General features: G+C 29.2%; 2 protein-coding genes across 6 annotated transcripts in view; both read right to left on the bottom strand.

The window, feature by feature from the left end:
* Positions 1–12,460, bottom strand: part of LOC149891482 (lysosome membrane protein 2-like) — a 40,530-nt gene extending 28,070 nt beyond the window's left edge. For 2 of the 5 annotated variants that reach the window (XR_016449729.1, XM_090078304.1), the window contains exons 1-6: positions 6,472–6,669; positions 4,507–4,667; positions 4,283–4,427; positions 3,435–3,680; positions 3,038–3,141; positions 2,621–2,676 (exon numbers count right to left, since the gene is read on the bottom strand). Coding sequence is in view for 3 of the 5 variants with exons in the window: in XM_090078304.1 (XP_089934430.1) it covers positions 2,621–2,676; positions 3,038–3,141; positions 3,435–3,680; positions 4,283–4,427; positions 4,507–4,667; positions 6,472–6,618 (859 nt within the window). In the remaining 2 variants the exon portion in view is untranslated. Of the gene's footprint in view, positions 1–1,387; positions 1,663–1,787; positions 2,677–3,037; positions 3,142–3,434; positions 3,681–4,282; positions 4,428–4,506; positions 4,668–6,471; positions 6,670–7,204; positions 7,285–12,382 lie in introns of those variants that run through there. The other 3 variants (XM_090078305.1, XM_090078306.1, XR_016449730.1) reach the window with 3 other exon arrangements.
* LOC145193210 (uncharacterized) overlaps positions 1–15,381 on the bottom strand; it is a 145,863-nt gene extending 130,482 nt beyond the window's left edge. Inside the window, exons 1-2 of the mRNA XM_090078344.1 lie at positions 15,261–15,381; positions 12,918–14,897 (exon numbers count right to left, since the gene is read on the bottom strand). Coding sequence (XP_089934470.1) covers positions 13,185–14,549 — 1,365 coding nt within the window. The 5' untranslated portion in view covers positions 14,550–14,897; positions 15,261–15,381 and the 3' untranslated portion in view covers positions 12,918–13,184. The remainder of the gene's footprint in view (positions 1–12,917; positions 14,898–15,260) is intronic.
* Positions 15,382–19,121: the final 3,740 nt, after the last annotated feature.

Raw genomic sequence — 19,121 nt, 5'->3', positions numbered from 1 at the left:
ACTAGAACACAATCATTCACATCGTTCGTTAATGTCAGAAAATTCATTTGAGGGGGTGGAGACGACATGGTGCTCTACAACTTGTAGTAGTGCTTGTTTTGTCTCTTCGTCCCTTGTCTAAGAATCATTGAAAGTGGAAATCATTGCAACTCCCCTCTCTGCCCCATCATTTACAATTTTCAGTTTCTCAAGCCTTCTGCGTCCTTCCTAAAACGATCCACCTTTAAGCCATTTCCATTTCCTGTACAGTCTGGGAGCAACTTGCCATCCCAGTGTAATACTAAAAAGGTATCCTTCTGTTAAACTTCATTGATGAAGGAATCCCTCACGAAGGCTGCTGTGATGGCCCTGCTATATTTCCTAGCACGTCGAACTGAGCTCCTGGAGATTGATCTGTTGCTTAGAGGTGTTACTGCTATGGCATTCAAAATGTGAACAGTGCGCCGGTCTGAAATGTTAATATGGTCCAACGCAGAAACCAACTCTGGAGTCATTTAAAATTTCTTGGAAGGAATTGATCGCTTTGATCTTCGATTACGCCTTTGAGGAGAGCCATGTTCAGATGACTCAGAGTCTGAAAAGGATGGTGACGAGTCAACAAGTTGCACCTTTAAGCTTTGAGCTTCCATTTTTTTCTTCTCTTTCTTTATTTGCTCTTTTTTTTGGCAGTTTGGCAATGATTGCATGGGTCTCCATAACTGGAATATGTGCCTTTGTCCACAAGAACAGCACTTCATCGACGACCTTCTTGCGATTCTCTTGACTGTTGGTTACAAACAAGAAGATATGCTTTAGATCATCTTTTTCTGTTGGAAGGAATCACTCACCAAAATTCTCCAATGGTTGCCAAATCAAATATATTCCTGTTGCTTTTCATGTTGGTATATTTATTGCAGCTTTAGCCATTGTTTATTTTAAACTATTTGACCTGCAATAAATTATGCAAACAAATTCTATTAAAATGAATGAAATGTTAATTCAAAAAGTTAATTCAGTAATTAATAATTATAATATTACCAAAAAAGGGGGTTTAAAATTGTATGTAATAATTATTCTAGAAGTATACTAAGTATAGTGCTGACATCTACTGAATGAATAAGAAATTTATACAATATTTCTACATTAATAATGAAACACAATGATTAAACACAATAAAAAATACAGTCTACGCAAAAACTCTTATTTTGAAAACTTTTTTTGCAAAGCCACAAAATATTCTAGACTTTGATATGCTTGAGCAACCCCTAAATATATATTTTTTTCAACCTAAAACTTTGCACAGTTAATTTTTAGACCAAAAGGAAGTAATAAGTCAACAAAATTTAAACAAAAAAGATTTAAATAAAAAAATTTAAATAAAAAAGAACCACCCTAATATTTATATTACTTTTTTTTAGTATGGAACTTCAATGGATGAAATTCTTGAGAAAATTAAAAGTGAAGGAATTAAGCAACCTATAATTATTGCACTGGGTGTAACTGGCAATATTAGCCAATCATTTGTCGTTATAGAAAACGAAATAATTGAGTCGCGCTGTATGGTCTCTGCTGTTGACGAATGTTTCAAGCTACACTACATCGGTCAGATTGAGTACGACCAAAGTGTAAGCCATGCTTGGCAGTTTTTGCAGGTGCATTTGTATGGGATCTTTGACAATGTTCCTATCTCAGAATGTGTACGGGATCTTGTTACTTTTCTAAAAGCGCGTTAAATATATTTAACACTCTTTTAAATAAGCAACATTAATTCACATTCTGAGATAGGAACATTGTCAAAAATGTTATACAAGTGCCATACATCAACGAAATCTTTTTATCTTATTTGACATGTATACATGTATACAAATATATTTGTGTTTGAATTATAGTTATATTTTTTTCGACATGTATTTATCAACACAAGTGTACAATATAAATAGTACTATTTGCATTGTAATGTTGGTAATTATATTAATAAATTTTTAATTTTAATTATTGTAATCATCTCTACCTACAAGTAAGAACTAAATAACATGATTAATGAAATCATAATGAATTCAATCATAAATTTAAGTAACTAATAGTCGAATAATTATGAATGTGAAGTGCACGAACAACATAGTATAATATAGCTTTTGAATCGCTAAATTAGGTTAAATTAGGTGTGTCTAAAAACTTTACTCAATTCAGCAATAGCGAAATTCTTTCAAAATCAATTTTATCCACAATAAAAATGCAGACAATATGATAAATATTATGTCGGTATAAAAACCCAAATTGGTGAAAGTTTTTTCCTGAATATACAGTAATACAATTCCTGACTTTCAGTGCAACAAAAAACCCTGATTTTCAGAAGACTTGGTTTCCCTGATTATCAGAAAAAAAATAATTCCCTGAATTTCAGGCAATAACGCCTGAAAATCAATTGTGCCTAAACGCAATGATTAATTCAGTGAGTTTTCCCTGTATTTCAGTTGCGGTTTCCTGATTTTGTTTAAGAGTGTAGTAACAAAAGATTTAGAAAGTAAATATTATTTCATGTGTACTGAAACTTACGAAATGCAGATAAATAACCCAAAATTGTTAACAGCTGCCTAGAATACGTAATGCCAAACAGCGCAAACAGATAAAGCTTTCTTACCGCTTCCATTTAGCATCCTACCATACTTGGTTTGCCAGTAGGTTTCATCAGTATGGCTATTGAACAAAACTCAAAAATAACAAAAAATACAAACTTTTAAAATCATACTTAAAACATTTAATTAGTTTAAATAATGATCAAATTGTTTGTAAATGAGGAATTAGCTATCATACAATTGCTAAATAACTTAGTAATAACTTAATAAGAAAGTTATCAAAACTATTTGAACATTCTTAAACTTTCTGGAAGCTCTCAGAAATTTCTGGAACCTTCTAGAACTTCATGGAGCATAAACATGAATAATTAAAGGAAGTATTTGATGACTATAAAAATAATCAGTCATAATCAATTACACAATTAACTGAATAGTTGGAGTCAACTTAAATGTATATAAACATAATAAAACTTATTTCTTACTCAAGGCCTCTCCACCTGATAACTCTCTGCACATCATTAATATTAGATTTTCCAGTAAGTATTGTAAGATTTCCAATGCTCTCAGCTTCTTTTGTTCCATTACGCTAAGACAGAATAATAGACTTTAAGAAGTAATTAGTAAATGATCATTATCTTGATCAAACTATTTCTCTCAGGTTAGGCGAAAGCTGATGTTTAAACCTTTTACCAAATATTAAATAAAAATAACACCAAAAAACCTTTTCAAGTTGTTTCTCAAAAGCTAAATATTCAAATTAAAAAATCACATTATTTTGAGGTACATAAACTTTTGAGAAAAAAAAATAACATAATTTTTTGTAATTATGCTTTATTGTGTTTAAGTCCTTTGCAACAACAGTTAAATCAATGTAGCTACCTGCAAAGCAACAAAAGGATCAATTGGTTGTAGTTTTAAACCAAGTTTAGAAGCAATATCTTCTAAATCCTTTATCTTTTCAAGAAAAGGGTCTTGGTATCCCCATAGCAACTCATAAACTGAGCGGTTTTGAAAGAGTGATACTTTGTTTAAATTTAGAAAGATATTTACTCCATCCATTTCAAGTTTCTGTATAAATGATGAATCCTTTGTAATGTTTAAGGCTTTGATGGCACTCAAAATAATCTAAAAAAGAAAACAAAAATTATACAAGGATTTTGATGATTAAATTTTAGAAACAACTAGTGATTATTCACTAGTTACAAAACCTGACATTTTTAAAATATTAAGTAGAGGAAAAGATTTGTGCAGTGTTAAAGTGTTTTTTTATATATTTTTGTGTGTTTATGATCCAGTTTTATGGCTATTATCAAAAATTTATTTATTTTTTAAGATGTCTAACAACAAAAATACAAAACTTTTTAAATGACTCATATGTTTCAATTTGGCTCTTGAAGACAGGGAATGTCCCGGTCAACCAATGGTTTTGGACAAATGAGAATTACAAGCTTCAAGGCCAATCAATGATGATCTTTATTTTGAAGAATAGTTGTTGTTATTGAGGAAATTATTGCATAAAAATTCATTATTTAACACAACACCAAACTTAGTTAACAACCAACCTAAAATTATAAAAATTGCTGTCAAAAAGACAAGTAGCTGGTTCTAAAACTCTTAAATAACAAAAAACAAATACAAAAAGCAATGTTAGGTTTTTGTTGCATAGTTTTTGGTTTCAGTAAACAAAATGAAGATTTCTTAATCGCTGATGTAAATAACAGACATACCAGTGTGGGCATATTTGGAGTCCAAATCATATCGCTCTCTTTGCAACTTTCACAAGATGTGGCTGGATCAAAGACATAAGAATAATTCTGGAGGTAAGTTATTTCATAGTCATTCTGCTCTACAATTGCATTGATATGTATTTCTCTAATGGAACATGCTTTTTTTTACAGATATGCATTTTTAATGAATGTTCGTTAAAAAATCTACATTATGTTGTTTTTACCTGTAGGAGTATGGTCCAAGTTCAAGTACTTGTGGTTTAGCACCAGTTTTTAATACATCAGCATAATTTGTGTAATTATAAAAAAAAAACTGCGTGTAAACAGGAAGGGGAGATGAATGCCAGTTGTTATATGCTTCACTACCAGGTGTAAGCACTAGTTCCTTAGAATAATAAAAAAATTAATAAAATAAATCTTATTATTCAATTTTTCAATAAAAAATTTAAAAAATTTTTTTCTGATAAAATCATAAAATATGCTTTTCTGAAAACAAATTTAGGTTTAAAGAAAACTTTTTTCAATAAAGTCATATAAAACATTCCTTTGCAAAATCTTTACATGCCCCCCTCCTCCCCCATAAAGTTATATAAAACATACCCCTCTGAAAACAAATTTAGGTTTCAAAAAAAGACCAGGACACATGTAATAAGTCATCAGAACTACCTTGATAGCAGGTCACTTAATATAAGTTTGCAAAACAAGAAAACCCGCTTTAGCAAATGAACTGGTAATATGCATAATATTATACAAAAATCAACAGTAGGGATTTAGTTGAATACTAATTTGGTCACCAAAAAGCTCCTCCATTTGCTTATGAGATATTTGATCATCTTAAAGTATCAAAAGGTTTACTTCACTAAAGTTGCCATCATCTCCAAATGACACCATCTCAGGATTAATCCATCTTACCTATTTAGCAAATTGTAAATGCCTTTTTATAATAAATGCTGGGAATTTAATAATATTTTCTTCCAAGTTTTCAATTGATTTCTTAGACAGCTTTATTTTGTGACTTAGTACTAAATTGTTGCCATTGCAAAAATCTTAAACACCAAGAGCATCCACCACTAAAACCATTAATGTATTCTGCAGTAGCAAGTTTTTTTGCTTTAAAGCAAATGAAGTTTCTTGTCACGATCATGATCTTAAGTTCTTTAATTCAGCTGTTTAATTTTCCTTTAAAAGTCACAGCTTATTTAGCATGGTTTTTCACCATCAGCTTTGATTTTGACATTTGAGGAAGTAGGATGAAGGAAGGACTGTCATACTGTGCAGAGTCAATCCACATCAAATCATCCAGTTGTGCAACTTTTAGTCACAGAATTTGCTGCTTTTTTTACAGTTAAAACAAAAACAATATCCAAACAACAAAAGTTAACCCAAAAACGTGAGCTTTTGACTACCTACTGTTAACACACTACAAGGACACAATGTTGTTTACAACACCAAAAACTGCTTTTATAAAGTTATTACAAATAAGATCAAATTCATAAAGACTTATAGGACTATAAACCTTAAGATTTATTTTCAGTGCTGCATCTAAACTTCAAAAAAACTTTTTTTTTTTCAGTGATCAAAAATCAAATTTTCGTCTTTGATTATTTGACACTAAATGACTCTCAGAGAATGTGCAAATCGAATTTTAAATATAGCGAACATTAAGCTATATAAACTTTATATTTTTTATTACCAGAAATGTATTGCGTGACAAATAGAACTTATATATAAAGTACAGTAAACATAGGTGCCGAGTTCACGGGGGCAACAGGGGCAGTGCCCCCCCCAGGAAATTTATACTAATAATATATTATCACAGATTATCTCGGGGGCAAATAGAGACTCTCGCCCTCATGATAATCCGTGATAATATATTATTAGTATAAATTTCCTGGGGGGGGGGGCACTCCCCTTGTTGCCCCCATGGACTAGGCACCTATGACAGTAAATAGTAATCACTACCATTTTTTATAAGGTATTTATTTACTTTTTTGTGATACAAAGAAAACACTTTTTAGAACTGAGTTCCGTGATTAACCAACTTAAGTTCCAACAACATAAGACATGCATCTTGCTCATTTTGTTGAACTAGCTTTGTTTCCAAAGAGGTTTAGAAACAATTTCAAACTTTCTTAGTAATAACAAATTACTTTGGTGCAATTTTACAACTACAAACAAAGTAGACCTACCTTTTTCACCATGTAAATATAAAGCTTGTTATAAAATATCACAGAACATATACCAAGGCATGTCAATATTGTACCAATTAAAACAAAGATTCCAAGTTTTACATTTGAAGAGCAACATTTCTTGTTATCATCTTTTTCTGTAGACATTTTTCTTTTAACACAATTTTTAATATTTACAAGCTAAATAAAAAATAGATATCTAAAATACATACATTAAAACCAGTTACAATTGTTACTGAAAACATCAGAAAGAAAAAGTATTTGTAAAATATTTTGCAAACTTTAAAAAATGAACTTTTCATCCCTAAGTAAAGGTAAAAATTATTTCAAAGCTTGAAAAATTCTACAAATTAAAGTTTCTTCTTTTTTATCATTAACAAGCTGATGATTAAAAAAAAGTTTTCTTTTATTCCTGTCTAAACATATATTTAATAATATATTGCATTTGAAAACAAACAAATGCAGTTTAAAAGATGCAGTTTAATATAAAAATATATTTTCACTAGTGCTAGGACGTATTATTGAAAGGAAAAACTTAGGTTCCTCAACATTTTTTCTCTTGTGACATCTTGGGGCTGACTCAGAATTCCCTGTACGTTAAAAAATGACTCCAAATTAGCAGATCTATTTTTGTACTTAAGCATTTATAAGTATTCATAAACCACAGTAAAACTAATGTGAAATATAAGTATTTTGTGCATAGAAAATTGCAAAATTTAAAAAATCAACTTACTTAACATAGCTAATGTTTTGTTTTGAAAGACAACTTATTAAATACTTGTAAGTTTTCAAATCTGTGTTTATAGCAAGGCTAATGTAAACAGTTTATTTGTATTTCATCACATTATAAACAAATCCAAAATGCATAATAAATTCATACATAAAAAATAATTATTCATATCATTATTAGTGAATTCTGTTGTATCATTGTATTTAAAGTTATTTTGCCGGTTCTCATGATTCTAGTTGCATTACATTGTTACAAACTTTGAAAATTTTAAAATACTTTATGTATAATGAAGATGAAGTGTTATCTTAACTCAATTGTTATCTTAACTGTTAACTCAGAAAACACTTAATGTTTTTTCTGAGTTAACAGTTAAGATAACACCTTCTTTATTGCATAGTTATTATCTAGCAAAAGTAAAACAATTTTACATACATTTATCTCTTATACTTCTGTAATGAACAACTTTTGTTCTTCAATGTAATGAACAATTGAGAGGAACAACAATATTTTGTTGTTCCTCTCAATTGTTCATTACATTGAAGAACAAAAATGGATATTAATAGAAAGAAAAAAAAAGTAAGCAAATCCTAGAGGGTCACAAATGATCATTTTTATTTTGTATTGTTTCTTATAAACAAAATGTTCTCCTGCCATAGAGAAAACTATCCGCTGGAGTAAATGGTCTGACATTTTCTCTAGAGTATGGAGTAATGGTCTGACATTTTCTCCAGAGTAGTGTATCCTTCAATGGAATAAGTTGACTGGTTTTAAGCAAAGTGTTGTTTAAAGAATCGCAGCAGCTTTTTAAAAGTACTTTTACTACCTTTACAAAATGGGTGAACAGAACAATAATAAAGAAGAAAGAGTTCTTGCTGATGTTGGTTTGTTTTGGCCAATAGCTTTGATGAGCAATTGAATTAAACCATTCAGTTAAAATGCTATTGAAATTTTGCAGTGACAGAAAGAGTACATGGGATAGCCAATTGGATGCTTGCATATAACACTTCAAGGCAAGAGTTAAAAATATATATTTCCTTTCAAACAATGTTTGGTAGGAAACCTGTACTTCCTATTGAATTAGAAGTTTTTGAGGAATCTCCTTTTGGGATATGGTTAGTCTCATGTAGATCATTCATAAACCTAGGATTGTTAAGTGAGAACTTTTTGCAAAACATTCACAATAATCAGAACTTTAATTTCTCCTATCTCTAATGGTTATGTATTCCATTTATCTTTTGAAAAAATTTTATTAATATTTTTAAGTAGACAACAATACGTAAGTACAAAAATTAACTAACTTTATAAACCGTAATAAAACAAGCTATTACATCATTTTTTACTGGAGATTTTTTTTTCAATAAAGTGTTTTAAATATTGAAAGTTGATAAATAATGGTATTTAAAGTTAATAAATTATGATATTGATATGCAACTCCTTTGCACAACTCCCCATTTTTCATAAGTGCCATGCTTAGATTTTAAAATTTATAGAGATGAATAAAGTGAAGAATATTTTTTAGTACGAAAACAACATTGGCATGCTGTTAAAGCTAATTTGATTACTCGGCGAACGCAACTAAGAGTGAAATACCTCGTGGTAATTTTCGTGAATTTTGCGAATTTGGTCTTAACGCGCGAAATAAAATACACGCAAAATATGTTCCGAAGTGACTGTACGCGAAATTTAGTACATACAAGCTTTTCAAAAAATCTATCCACACGAGAAAAGTAAAGTTTTAACGCTATATGTTGCTGTAAATATTTTTTGTCTGGCATTTTCATACTGGTGAAAAAAAACCCTTAAGTGAAGTATTATACTTCCTGCATATGCTTCGATCTCCAAAAATTTTTAAGTTTGTAAGAGTTTATTCATGCCGCAGAGTAATACAAACCTCGACAGACTCTATTACCGTAAAAGACGGAATAACAGAAATAAGGGTTATTCCTGATGATTCTGAAGGGTTGAAACTATAAGTAGAACAAAAAAAAAAAAAAAAAAAAGTGATTTATACTGATTTATTTGATGTTATTTTTATTTCTTTTGTTATATTTTATTGTGTTTTATACTATATATTTTATTGGTTAAATCTTTTTATTATATTTTTGTATTCACTTAGAAGTATGAATGATATATTTCATACTACAACAAAATTAAAAATATTTTATATGTTTGTTTATCAAAACTATGGTTTATAGTATTGATAAGTAAGCATATATAATACAATCAATACATTTAGCTATGTACTACATATACATTTTATAATAATACTTGTTTATAGTGAACCTTAGTGCAGTATACAGTATTTATTAATACATATGTATCAAAGTATTGATGATTAAACAAACTATAATAATATGCGTAGCATAAATCGTGTAAAAGCTTGCTTTCGTGCAAGCGTTTTAAGCCATTGTTTAAGCAAATGACACTCGAGCAATGTCATAAGCAAGCACTCAAGCAATGTCATAAGCAAAGCTAAATGACATTGCTCGAGTACTTCAATGTAAATTATCCGCAATGTAGTCACTCGGTTTACTCCAAAGTCGGATAGTTTGCTCCGGAGCAAATTGTTCTTGACGGGCGGATAAGACAATCTTGTAAAGCTTACTCCGGAATAAAATGTCCTGCCGTAACTCTACACACACCCACCACTAAAATGACCTGTTACCACCACATTTTATGTTCTTCTCAAAACTATATTGGTATACGCCCCTGTTATCAACTTATATATATACATTTTACGTATGAACACTATTTATGTGTTTAGCTTAGCAAGCTCACAGCACGTAATGGCATAAATACTCTTTGATCAAACAATAATACCAACTATGTATTACTTATTTCATTTTCTAAATCTTTTACTGCCTTGATTTATTAAACGCCTCGATTCATCACATTATTTTATATTTATAATCTATTTATGCTAAAATAATTTGAGATAATGTTAAGATTACTATCATTTACCGCTATCATTTAATTGCTGTTCCGTTCGTAAATTTAAGATGTTGGTGTTTTCATGATGGCAAGCACCACAAATAAAAATCTCCTCTGATCACTTTTGTATATATAATGTAAAAATAATGTAGAAATAATGTAAAAATAATGTAAAAATAATGTAGAAATAATGTAAAAATAATGTAGAAATAATGTAAAAATAATGTAAAAATAATGTAAAGATAATGTAGAAATAATGTAAAAATAATGTAGAAATAATGTAAAAATAAATGTTAAAATAAATTTAAAAATAATGTAGAAATAATATACAAATAAATGTAAAAATAAATGTAAAAACAATGTGAAAAAAATGTAAAAATAATGTAGAAATAATGTAAAAATAAATGTAAAAATAATGTAAAAATAATGTAAAAATAAATGTAGAAAGCAAAAAACGGAAAAAAAAACGGGAGTTTTTCTTTTTTCCTTTTTTCTTTTTTTTTTTTCACTTTCACTTTCTTTGATATTCATCTTATTGCTAAATTTCAATGTTCTAACAAAAATTATAAGTGAATGTAATTAATTTCTCTGTAGATAGTTGTAAAAAGATAAAGACTTTAAACTCTAAAAGAATTCTGAATAAACTTAATTTTTATAATAAACAGATCAACAAAGATGTAGCGCCTAGAAATACAACAATATTTTTAGTGACCAATTTCCCGAAGAACTGTTTAAAATACAGCTTAAAATACAAGCTTCCCAATAAATAGTTATACAGTATGATAAACCTTTAATTAGAAAGTTTAGGGTTTCATTTTAAATCTAAAAGTAATTTTCAAAAACCCAGTAGTAAAAACATTTACCTGATGAACAGACCGAGTACACATTCGCGTTTGTAATCGCTTATACCTAAGTTATCGTTGTATCCTCCATATCGTTAAGTTATCGTTGTATCCTACATATCGTTAAGTTATCGTTGTATCCTGTATATCGTTAAGTTATCGTTGTATCCTACACACTGTTGTATTTAACATTCTTTTTGGAATATGTTATCGGCAATATTTTTACTGGGCGATACAAAGTGTTTACAAAAAATAGCATAGTTTAAAAAACACATTAACGACACAAAAGATGTGATACCATTTCAAGACCAAATAACAAGTTGTTAAAGTAATTATAGCGCACGTGTTATAACGGGAACTTCAAACGTATTAATACGCAACATGTCGCGGTTTATCAAATTCGATTCAAAGGCACTTTAAACTTCGTTTTGGTCAAAAATTAATTACATACGTGTGTTCAAAAGGTACGTGAAGGATTATTAAAGTATATCTTTTTCTAACTTTAAAAAACTATTAAAACTTGTTCCAATCCAAACTAAATGCTCTCTAATACTAATAAAAGATCAAGAGATTTATTGAAAGCAAACTCAACAAATAAAAGTCCAGTATTCAACAAATAAAACTTAGAATAATTCGTCTTTGTAATTCAGTTTCAAAAGTCAAATAGTTAAAAACAAAAGATATTAGCCAATTGTCTTCGAGAAAAAAAAAGCAATTATAGAGAGTTTTGAAATAACAGCACAATCAGCAAGTCAGCAATCAGAATCGTGGATTAAACAGAAAAAGGTTTGTGAAACGCAAAAGGAGACTAGAGCAGGTCAAGAAAAGACAAAAAAGTCTTATACCAAAAAGGAGTATTTGCAACAACGTACACAATGAATCATTCCAAAAACAAAATGTAGCATTTTACTTTTGCTTTCGGATATTCAAGCATTAATGGAACTCAAAGGAAGATGATTTTTTTTGCGACATCAATCTTCATCAGAAAATATGGATTGGCAGAAGCAGTTTGCCTTTTGATGAAATCACGTAATTTATTCAATCTTTTGATGAAGTCATATAATTTATTCAATCTTTTGATGAAATCATGTTATCTTATTCAGTTTTTTAAAGTTAAGTTTTTACTGTCTAGCAAATATTTAACACTGAAAATATACTTGCCATCGTAATTATTTTGGTGTCTCTTTATTATTTGTAAATAAAAATATTCATTATATCAGCAAGTGTTTTAATGATAAAAATTTTTCTGATATTGTATATCGACAACGCTAAAACGTTGATTTTCGAGGATGACAAAATTATTTATCACAAAAACGATGTTAACAAGGTAATAAAAATGCGTTAGTGAAAGCATAAAGTTTTAGTTCATTGAAAAAATCGCTCATCAAAAGAAAAAAAAATCGCTTACCTAAAGAGAAAAAAGTTGCAAACCAATATTCTGAGCTGCGTTTTATGCGTCAGAAAAAAAATAAATTAAGAAAACAAATATTTAACAAACAAAACGTTATTTGTTTAGAACACTGATCTCAAAATATAACTGGATAGCGTATTCAATTGCCTTTTTCAAAAAAAATTGAAGGCAAAATTGGCCTCCTAAGATGGCGGCGATCGGAGCTCTTAGCGGTGATCGATGTACGTTTTATAAGGCTTTTTACAGAAATATTAAAGAAAATAAATAGAGTTTTGAAAGAAAAACTAGACTATGAAATAAAGTTTTAATGACTCTAAAGAAATGAAATGATTTCTAAAAAAATCATACAATTAAAGTAATTATTTTGATACTAAGGTACAAAATATTCGATATACTTTACGATTAAATAATATTTATGCATAATCTATGTAGGGGAGAGTTGCCTTAATTGGAACACTTTAGGAAAAAATATTTATTAACCAAAGATGGCTTAACTATGAAAACATTTATGAATTAAATAATATAGATATACAACCCTACTATGCTTTTATTAATGATTCGACTCTATTGATCGCACCCTTATTGAATATAAACTTTGATTTTTCAAGGCACCATTTTGTTCCAATAAAGGCAACTGGTCTCCTTGAATGGAACACATATATTCTTTAATTAGAACAGTTCTAATATTTGAATAAATTACAGCTATAAAACTTATGGCTCAAAGGAAAAATTAATTGATTAGCTTTTTAATAAAAGATATTTAAAAGATATAATAACAAATAAAAATTACAACAAATATTTAATCCTTTTTTCGCAATTCATAAGTCTTTTTTTCTTGCAGCTTCTGCACTTGGGATGGTAGTGGTGATATGTGGTGTGCTGTGGTGGCGATGGTGATTTTATTTGATGTGCTCAATTTCATTTGGTCCATGGTGATTGAGTCAAGTGCTACTTTGCTTTCCTGTGGTTTTTGCAATAGTTTGGCAGTTATTGGATTTAGTGTGAGCTTTTTTTTTGTAGATTTTTTAATTTGTTTGGAAGCTATTTGATTTAGTGTGTGCTTTTGATTTCTTGGTGTAATTTCTAGAGCACGTCTATATGGGGAGCTTGTAAGATCAGCCGCCTGAGTTGTTCGTGATCTTCTTTTTTTGTTTTTTACTTCAAATGAAACCACTGGCAAAAGAGACAAAGTTGAAACTGAAACATGACATTTTAATTTTTTTTCACTTGATTTATCTGTAGATAGTTTTGTCATCCCATCTATACTTTCAGATGACTGAAGATTGTTTGAAGGACCAACATCAGTAAATGAAGAGGCTGTAAAATCAGAATCAGTGAATACATTTATGTCCAAAGGCCACAACCCACTAGCCTGAAATCCTTTCATAGCAATTCTCAATGATGCTGCCTGACTATATGTGTCACCAAATAATTCTGCAACTTGCCAAGTTATTACTGGTTGTGATATATGTGACCGCATCCATTTTCGCATAGCTTCATCATAGTATGTACCAAGTGGTCCAAAGAACGCAACATCTAATGGTTGCAGTCTGTGTGTAGTATGGGGAGGTAGTGATACCATACGCACTCCAGCATTTCGTGCTAGATATATCGCTGCCAAATTTTTTGAATGTGTAACATGACCATCAAGTATCAACAAAACTTTTGATTGTTTTGAAGGTTTAACAACTTTAATGAAATGATTGAGCCAATCTAAAAAACCTTCATTTGACATCCATCCTTTCTCTTGAGTACTAAATACAGTTCCTGGAGGTGCACCATTTGTTATTTCTGGCTTCATTCTTTTGCGTTTATATATTAACATTGGTGGAACATAAAATCCTGCTGCAGATACACAAACTACAGCTGTTACTGAATTTCCTCGTTCACTACTAGTCATAATTCCAACTCGTTTTTTGCCCCTTGCACTAATAATTTTTATCTGACCATCTTGTACTGTTGATAAACTAGTTTCATCCATATTATAAAGTCTGTCTGGAGTTAACTTTTCTTCCATGTATAACTTTGAAAGTAAATTAAAGAAAGATTGCACTCGCTCTTTATTAAAACCTTGTGCACGTGCAATTGATGTTGATTCAGGCCCACGAAGCGACAGTTGTGGGTGCCTTTGCATAAATGCATAATACCACTTTTTTCCTGCCATTCATGTTTGTTTGTTAAAATTATGTGTGATGTTGTTAGCTTCCGCAATATCAAATGCTAGACGACGAAGATCATCAATCCTTAATCCAAAGTACATCGATTCTAATAATAAACAGTGATCAGCTAGTTCTGTTTCAATTTCATTAGGTAAGGTGGTAAGTCGACCATGAAATTTCACATTTGCAACAGCAACTTTGTTTTTTTCATTTATATGCCTTGACAAAGTTGCTTTTGGAATACAAAATTCATAAGCGGCTTCATTTAAGCTGATTTCTCCTTGTTTTATTGCTTCAACAGCCTTTTTCAAGTTTTCTACTTTCCATTTTCCATATTTTCGTGGTGTTTGCATCTAAAATAAAAGCAAATTACTATGAAGATACATAAGGAGAGTTTTATAATCTTATTACAGGCTTATTTTTTCATATATTTATTTGTTATTCATATATGATTAAGTTAATTATATACTCATTATATAATCATTATTTTTCATCATTTTTGTTTAGTTAATCATTAACTATATAAATCAAAATCTATATAAACTATATAAAGTTTGCAACTTTATATATTAACTTCTATATACAGTAAAAAACTTATGCTGGGTATATACTTTATGTTGTCTTACAAGTTTATCCGTTAAATAGAAATGTATAACTTTTGTAAAACTTTTACATTTTATTTTTTACTAAAAGATAAAAGAAAAATCATTTCATACTTTAAAGCAAGACTAAATACCAATTCCAAAAAAGCAACAAATGTCTAACAATAATACTATGTCTATAAAAGAAATTCGCTTTAAAAAATATTATACAGTCGGACTAATGAAATTTTCTGATAATTCGGACGTCAAGTAGCGTGTTATGAGATGAAATCGTTTCAATTAAGGCAACTTTTGAAGTTCCATTCTGGGCAACATAGGACCATGGTGTTGTAGCAAAATATTTACATACAAGTAACAACTTACGATATAAGCTCTTAACATCACATAGACTTGAAACCCTTAAAATTTAAAATTTTAAAAAAATTATCATCAAACTCAATATCGTTAAGCTTCTGTAATCGTTTAAATGCAACGATAAAATTAGATCGCAAAAATTTTTTTCTTTAAAAAAAAGTAATTTTATTCACATACGTGCAGTTTTTAAGTTTAAATACTAGAAGTTTCAAAAAATAAAGAAAATTATTTTCTTTACAAGAAAAAATATTCATGAAAGTAGAATAAGTTCCAGTTTCTAAATAAAGCTAAGTGTTCCAATTAAGGAGCTCTTCCAATTTCGGCAACTTTCCCCTACCTTTTAGTTCTTAGTTACCCAATGCAGTATGCTAGAAGGTTGATAACATGACTGTATGGTAAGCGGCAGTGGTGTCTACTTACAATTTTGACAAATTTTATATTTTCAATGTTTGTAGCAAGATACCAGATATGTACATGCTGCATGAACTATTAGCTGAGTGCTGTGAGTACACACAACTCAGGGGTTCCTTCTAGGATTATTTAATACATATATGTAATTAATGGATATAGTATTTAATAAAAATATTAAGTACAAAATGTTATTTTTTAATATATGTTAATTTACTTATATATTATTCTTTGTAATATTTCAGCTCTTAATAATTGAGACAATTGTTTTTAACTTGTTATTCAAAACAAATCAGTAAGGGAATGTTTTGATAACATATATTTTGTATGTTATCAAACATTATCAACATTATGTATCTTATCAAAAAGTTTATGATACGTAAATTTACAATAGACTATCTGCATTAAATGTTGGAATGCATTAGTACTTTCTTTTCATTTCGAACAAACCAGTTTTTTAAAATTCAAAGACAGAGGAGGTGTAATTAAACCAACTAAAAGTGTTGCTATCATATGCGAAGAAACTGAAAGATGTTTCCAAAGGTTGCTTGCCTCAATAAATGGCAACCTTCCAAATGAAATAGGAATTCAAAATGCCATTTCTGGTGCTGTTTTGAGATCAGTTGATTACTCAAATATTTAATGAACAAACTTCTCATATGTTTGACTTAGCTATAACTGATAACCATTTATTTGCACTGATTAAACTTACTTCAAAAAACTATGCAAAAATATATCTTTATCACCTGGGTAAAAAACAAACTGCCAAAATAGCTGGAAAAAAGCTTTAGGAAGCAATTAACAAAACTTATCCTATTCAAAAACCAATCAAAAATATTTTTATGATATGATATGATATATTTTTATGATATAATATGATATGATATTATATATATATATATATATATATATATATATATATATATATATATATATATATATATATATATATATATATAAAATAACTCTAGAAGGAACCTCAGAGTTGTGTGTAATCACAGCGCTCAGCTAATAGTTCATGCAGCATTTGTAATTTTTAGTGCCTACCTGATGAACTAATGCCTAAAAAACATTTTATCTTAAAAATATAATCAGCTGCCTACCATGCCGTTGTGTTATTAACCTTCTAGCACACAGCATTGGGTAGTTAAGAACTAAAAGGTACATAAATTATATAACAAATGTTAACTATTTGAAACTTGAGATTTCTGCACAAGCAAACAAATACTTTTTCTTTACTTTTATTAAACAAACTAAATTTAAGCAAATTAAAATTAAAATTTGTACTTAGTTTTACTGAGAATTTTTGTTTTATTATATTTATTCTAAAAAACGAAAAACAGAAAGTTAATATAGAGCAACTTATTGTAAGAATATGTTTTGTTAAATAAAAAATATTTATATTTGAAATTTATGTAAATATGTAATATTCCGTTATTTTAATGAAAAAAATCTTATGTTAAACAAAAAAGCTAGATTTTTATTAGAAAATGATATATTTATCAATATTTTAGCTTAAGATATAAAACTTGATTATCATCAGTTTTTTAATTTTCATATCACCATTCCTTAATTCCGCCGCCATCTTGGAAGGCCAAAACTGGCTTCAAAAAATTTTTTCTTATACGCTATACAGTTATATTTTGAGATCAGTGGTTTAGAATGAAGATTTCGAAATTCAAGATGGAGTAATCTTACGAGAAAAGAAAACTTAAAGTTAATCCTCAACAATATTTTGTATTGTTGGTTAAAGAAGTCCACGAAATTTAATGTTTCTTTATATTCATTGTGAAGTTGTGAGTTCTTTTTTAATTGTAATTTTTTAATTGCAAGTTTGTTGTGCTCATTATATTACATAACGAGACAGGCACTTAGCAACGTGTCGACTTAAACAACTAAGAAAACATTAAGGCTAAATAGCTTATTAAACAATGGTTTAACAACAAACAATGTAAGGCTGAAGATGCAGAATGCGAAGCTTACTGAAATTGATTTGGCTGGGAGGAATCTTACGTGGCAAAAATATCCACGTAAATCGACCACCTGACGTCTCGAATTGTTCTTTCAGAAAAAAAAATCATTTTAAATGTTGTTTTGTCACTAAAAACTTTAAGTGAGATCTGGTTCTTAAAGTTTAATATTTTAGTGGTGTTCTATTCACTAAAATAATGGTAGAAATGGTCCGCTCGTTTCAAAACGTTGTTTTGAAACTAAGTTACTTAACACATCATGACAGTCTAAGCGTCTTAATCCAAAGTTTGGTTTTTCCTTACCCTATTCAACTTTTACCTTTTCTGTTTAAAATAAAAAGCAGCAGTTTTAAAACTACTCATCCCTCCCTACTCTCGGTTGTAGCTTCTATATCTGAACTACTACGTCATAAGGGCCTAGGTCAGATATAGATTAACATATTTTCTAACAGTTTTTATCGAACTTTAAAACAATATTTACATTTTGAATATTCTCAAAGTCCAAATTCCCCAAGTTAAAATTTTTTGATGTTAAGAATAAAGGAAATTGCGTTTATTTAGATGAAGAGTATAGTAATCTAGCATGGGATCAACCAAAGAGAATCTGATTTTAGCCTGAGATATAGATAAGCATCAGCATTTGGTTTTTTCCGCTTCTAACGAATAAAGTACCAGCTTTTATATGAAGTTGTTGTTGCGATAAATTGAAGTTTGGGAAAAGTTTTAAAAAGAACTCTTTTATGAGTTTAAAACAACCAAAAAAAAAAAAACAGCCAGGTTTTTTTGGCGTGACAAGATTATATTCATACAAAAATTTATTTTAGGAAATTAATTTGATTGGATCTATTAAATTCGCAATTCTACACAATGTCTTGAAAGGTTGAAAAAATAAAAATAATGCCTGGTGCGCGAGGTTTTCATAACTTTTTTCTGAAATCTTTGTATGCTTTTGTATATAAATTATAAGATGTTTGATTTATTTCAAATCAACGACATAGAAGTTTCAAATCAACTATAGAAGTTTCAAATCAAAGATAGAAGTTTATCTTTTATTCGTTATTAACTGAAAAACAAAACTTTGATGCTTCAATTTTTTTTAGCCAATTCTTTTATATTTTATATTGGCTTCACTTTATAAAGGTTACATAGACAAAAGAATTGAGCGAAATACTACTCTTAATTTTCCAAGCGATGTACTCCCCTAACCCTTTTCTTCATGCAGGTTTTCAATCCTGCAAGAAGT

Source organism: Hydra viridissima, unplaced genomic scaffold (genome assembly GCF_058129835.1).
Source record: "Hydra viridissima isolate aposymbiotic clone 2 unplaced genomic scaffold, HvirCarnegie_v1 scaffold_2, whole genome shotgun sequence".
Taxonomy (NCBI): Eukaryota; Metazoa; Cnidaria; class Hydrozoa; order Anthoathecata; family Hydridae; genus Hydra; species Hydra viridissima.
The sequence above is the reverse complement of the archived record's forward strand: the minus strand, read 5'-3'. Positions and strand labels throughout refer to the sequence as shown.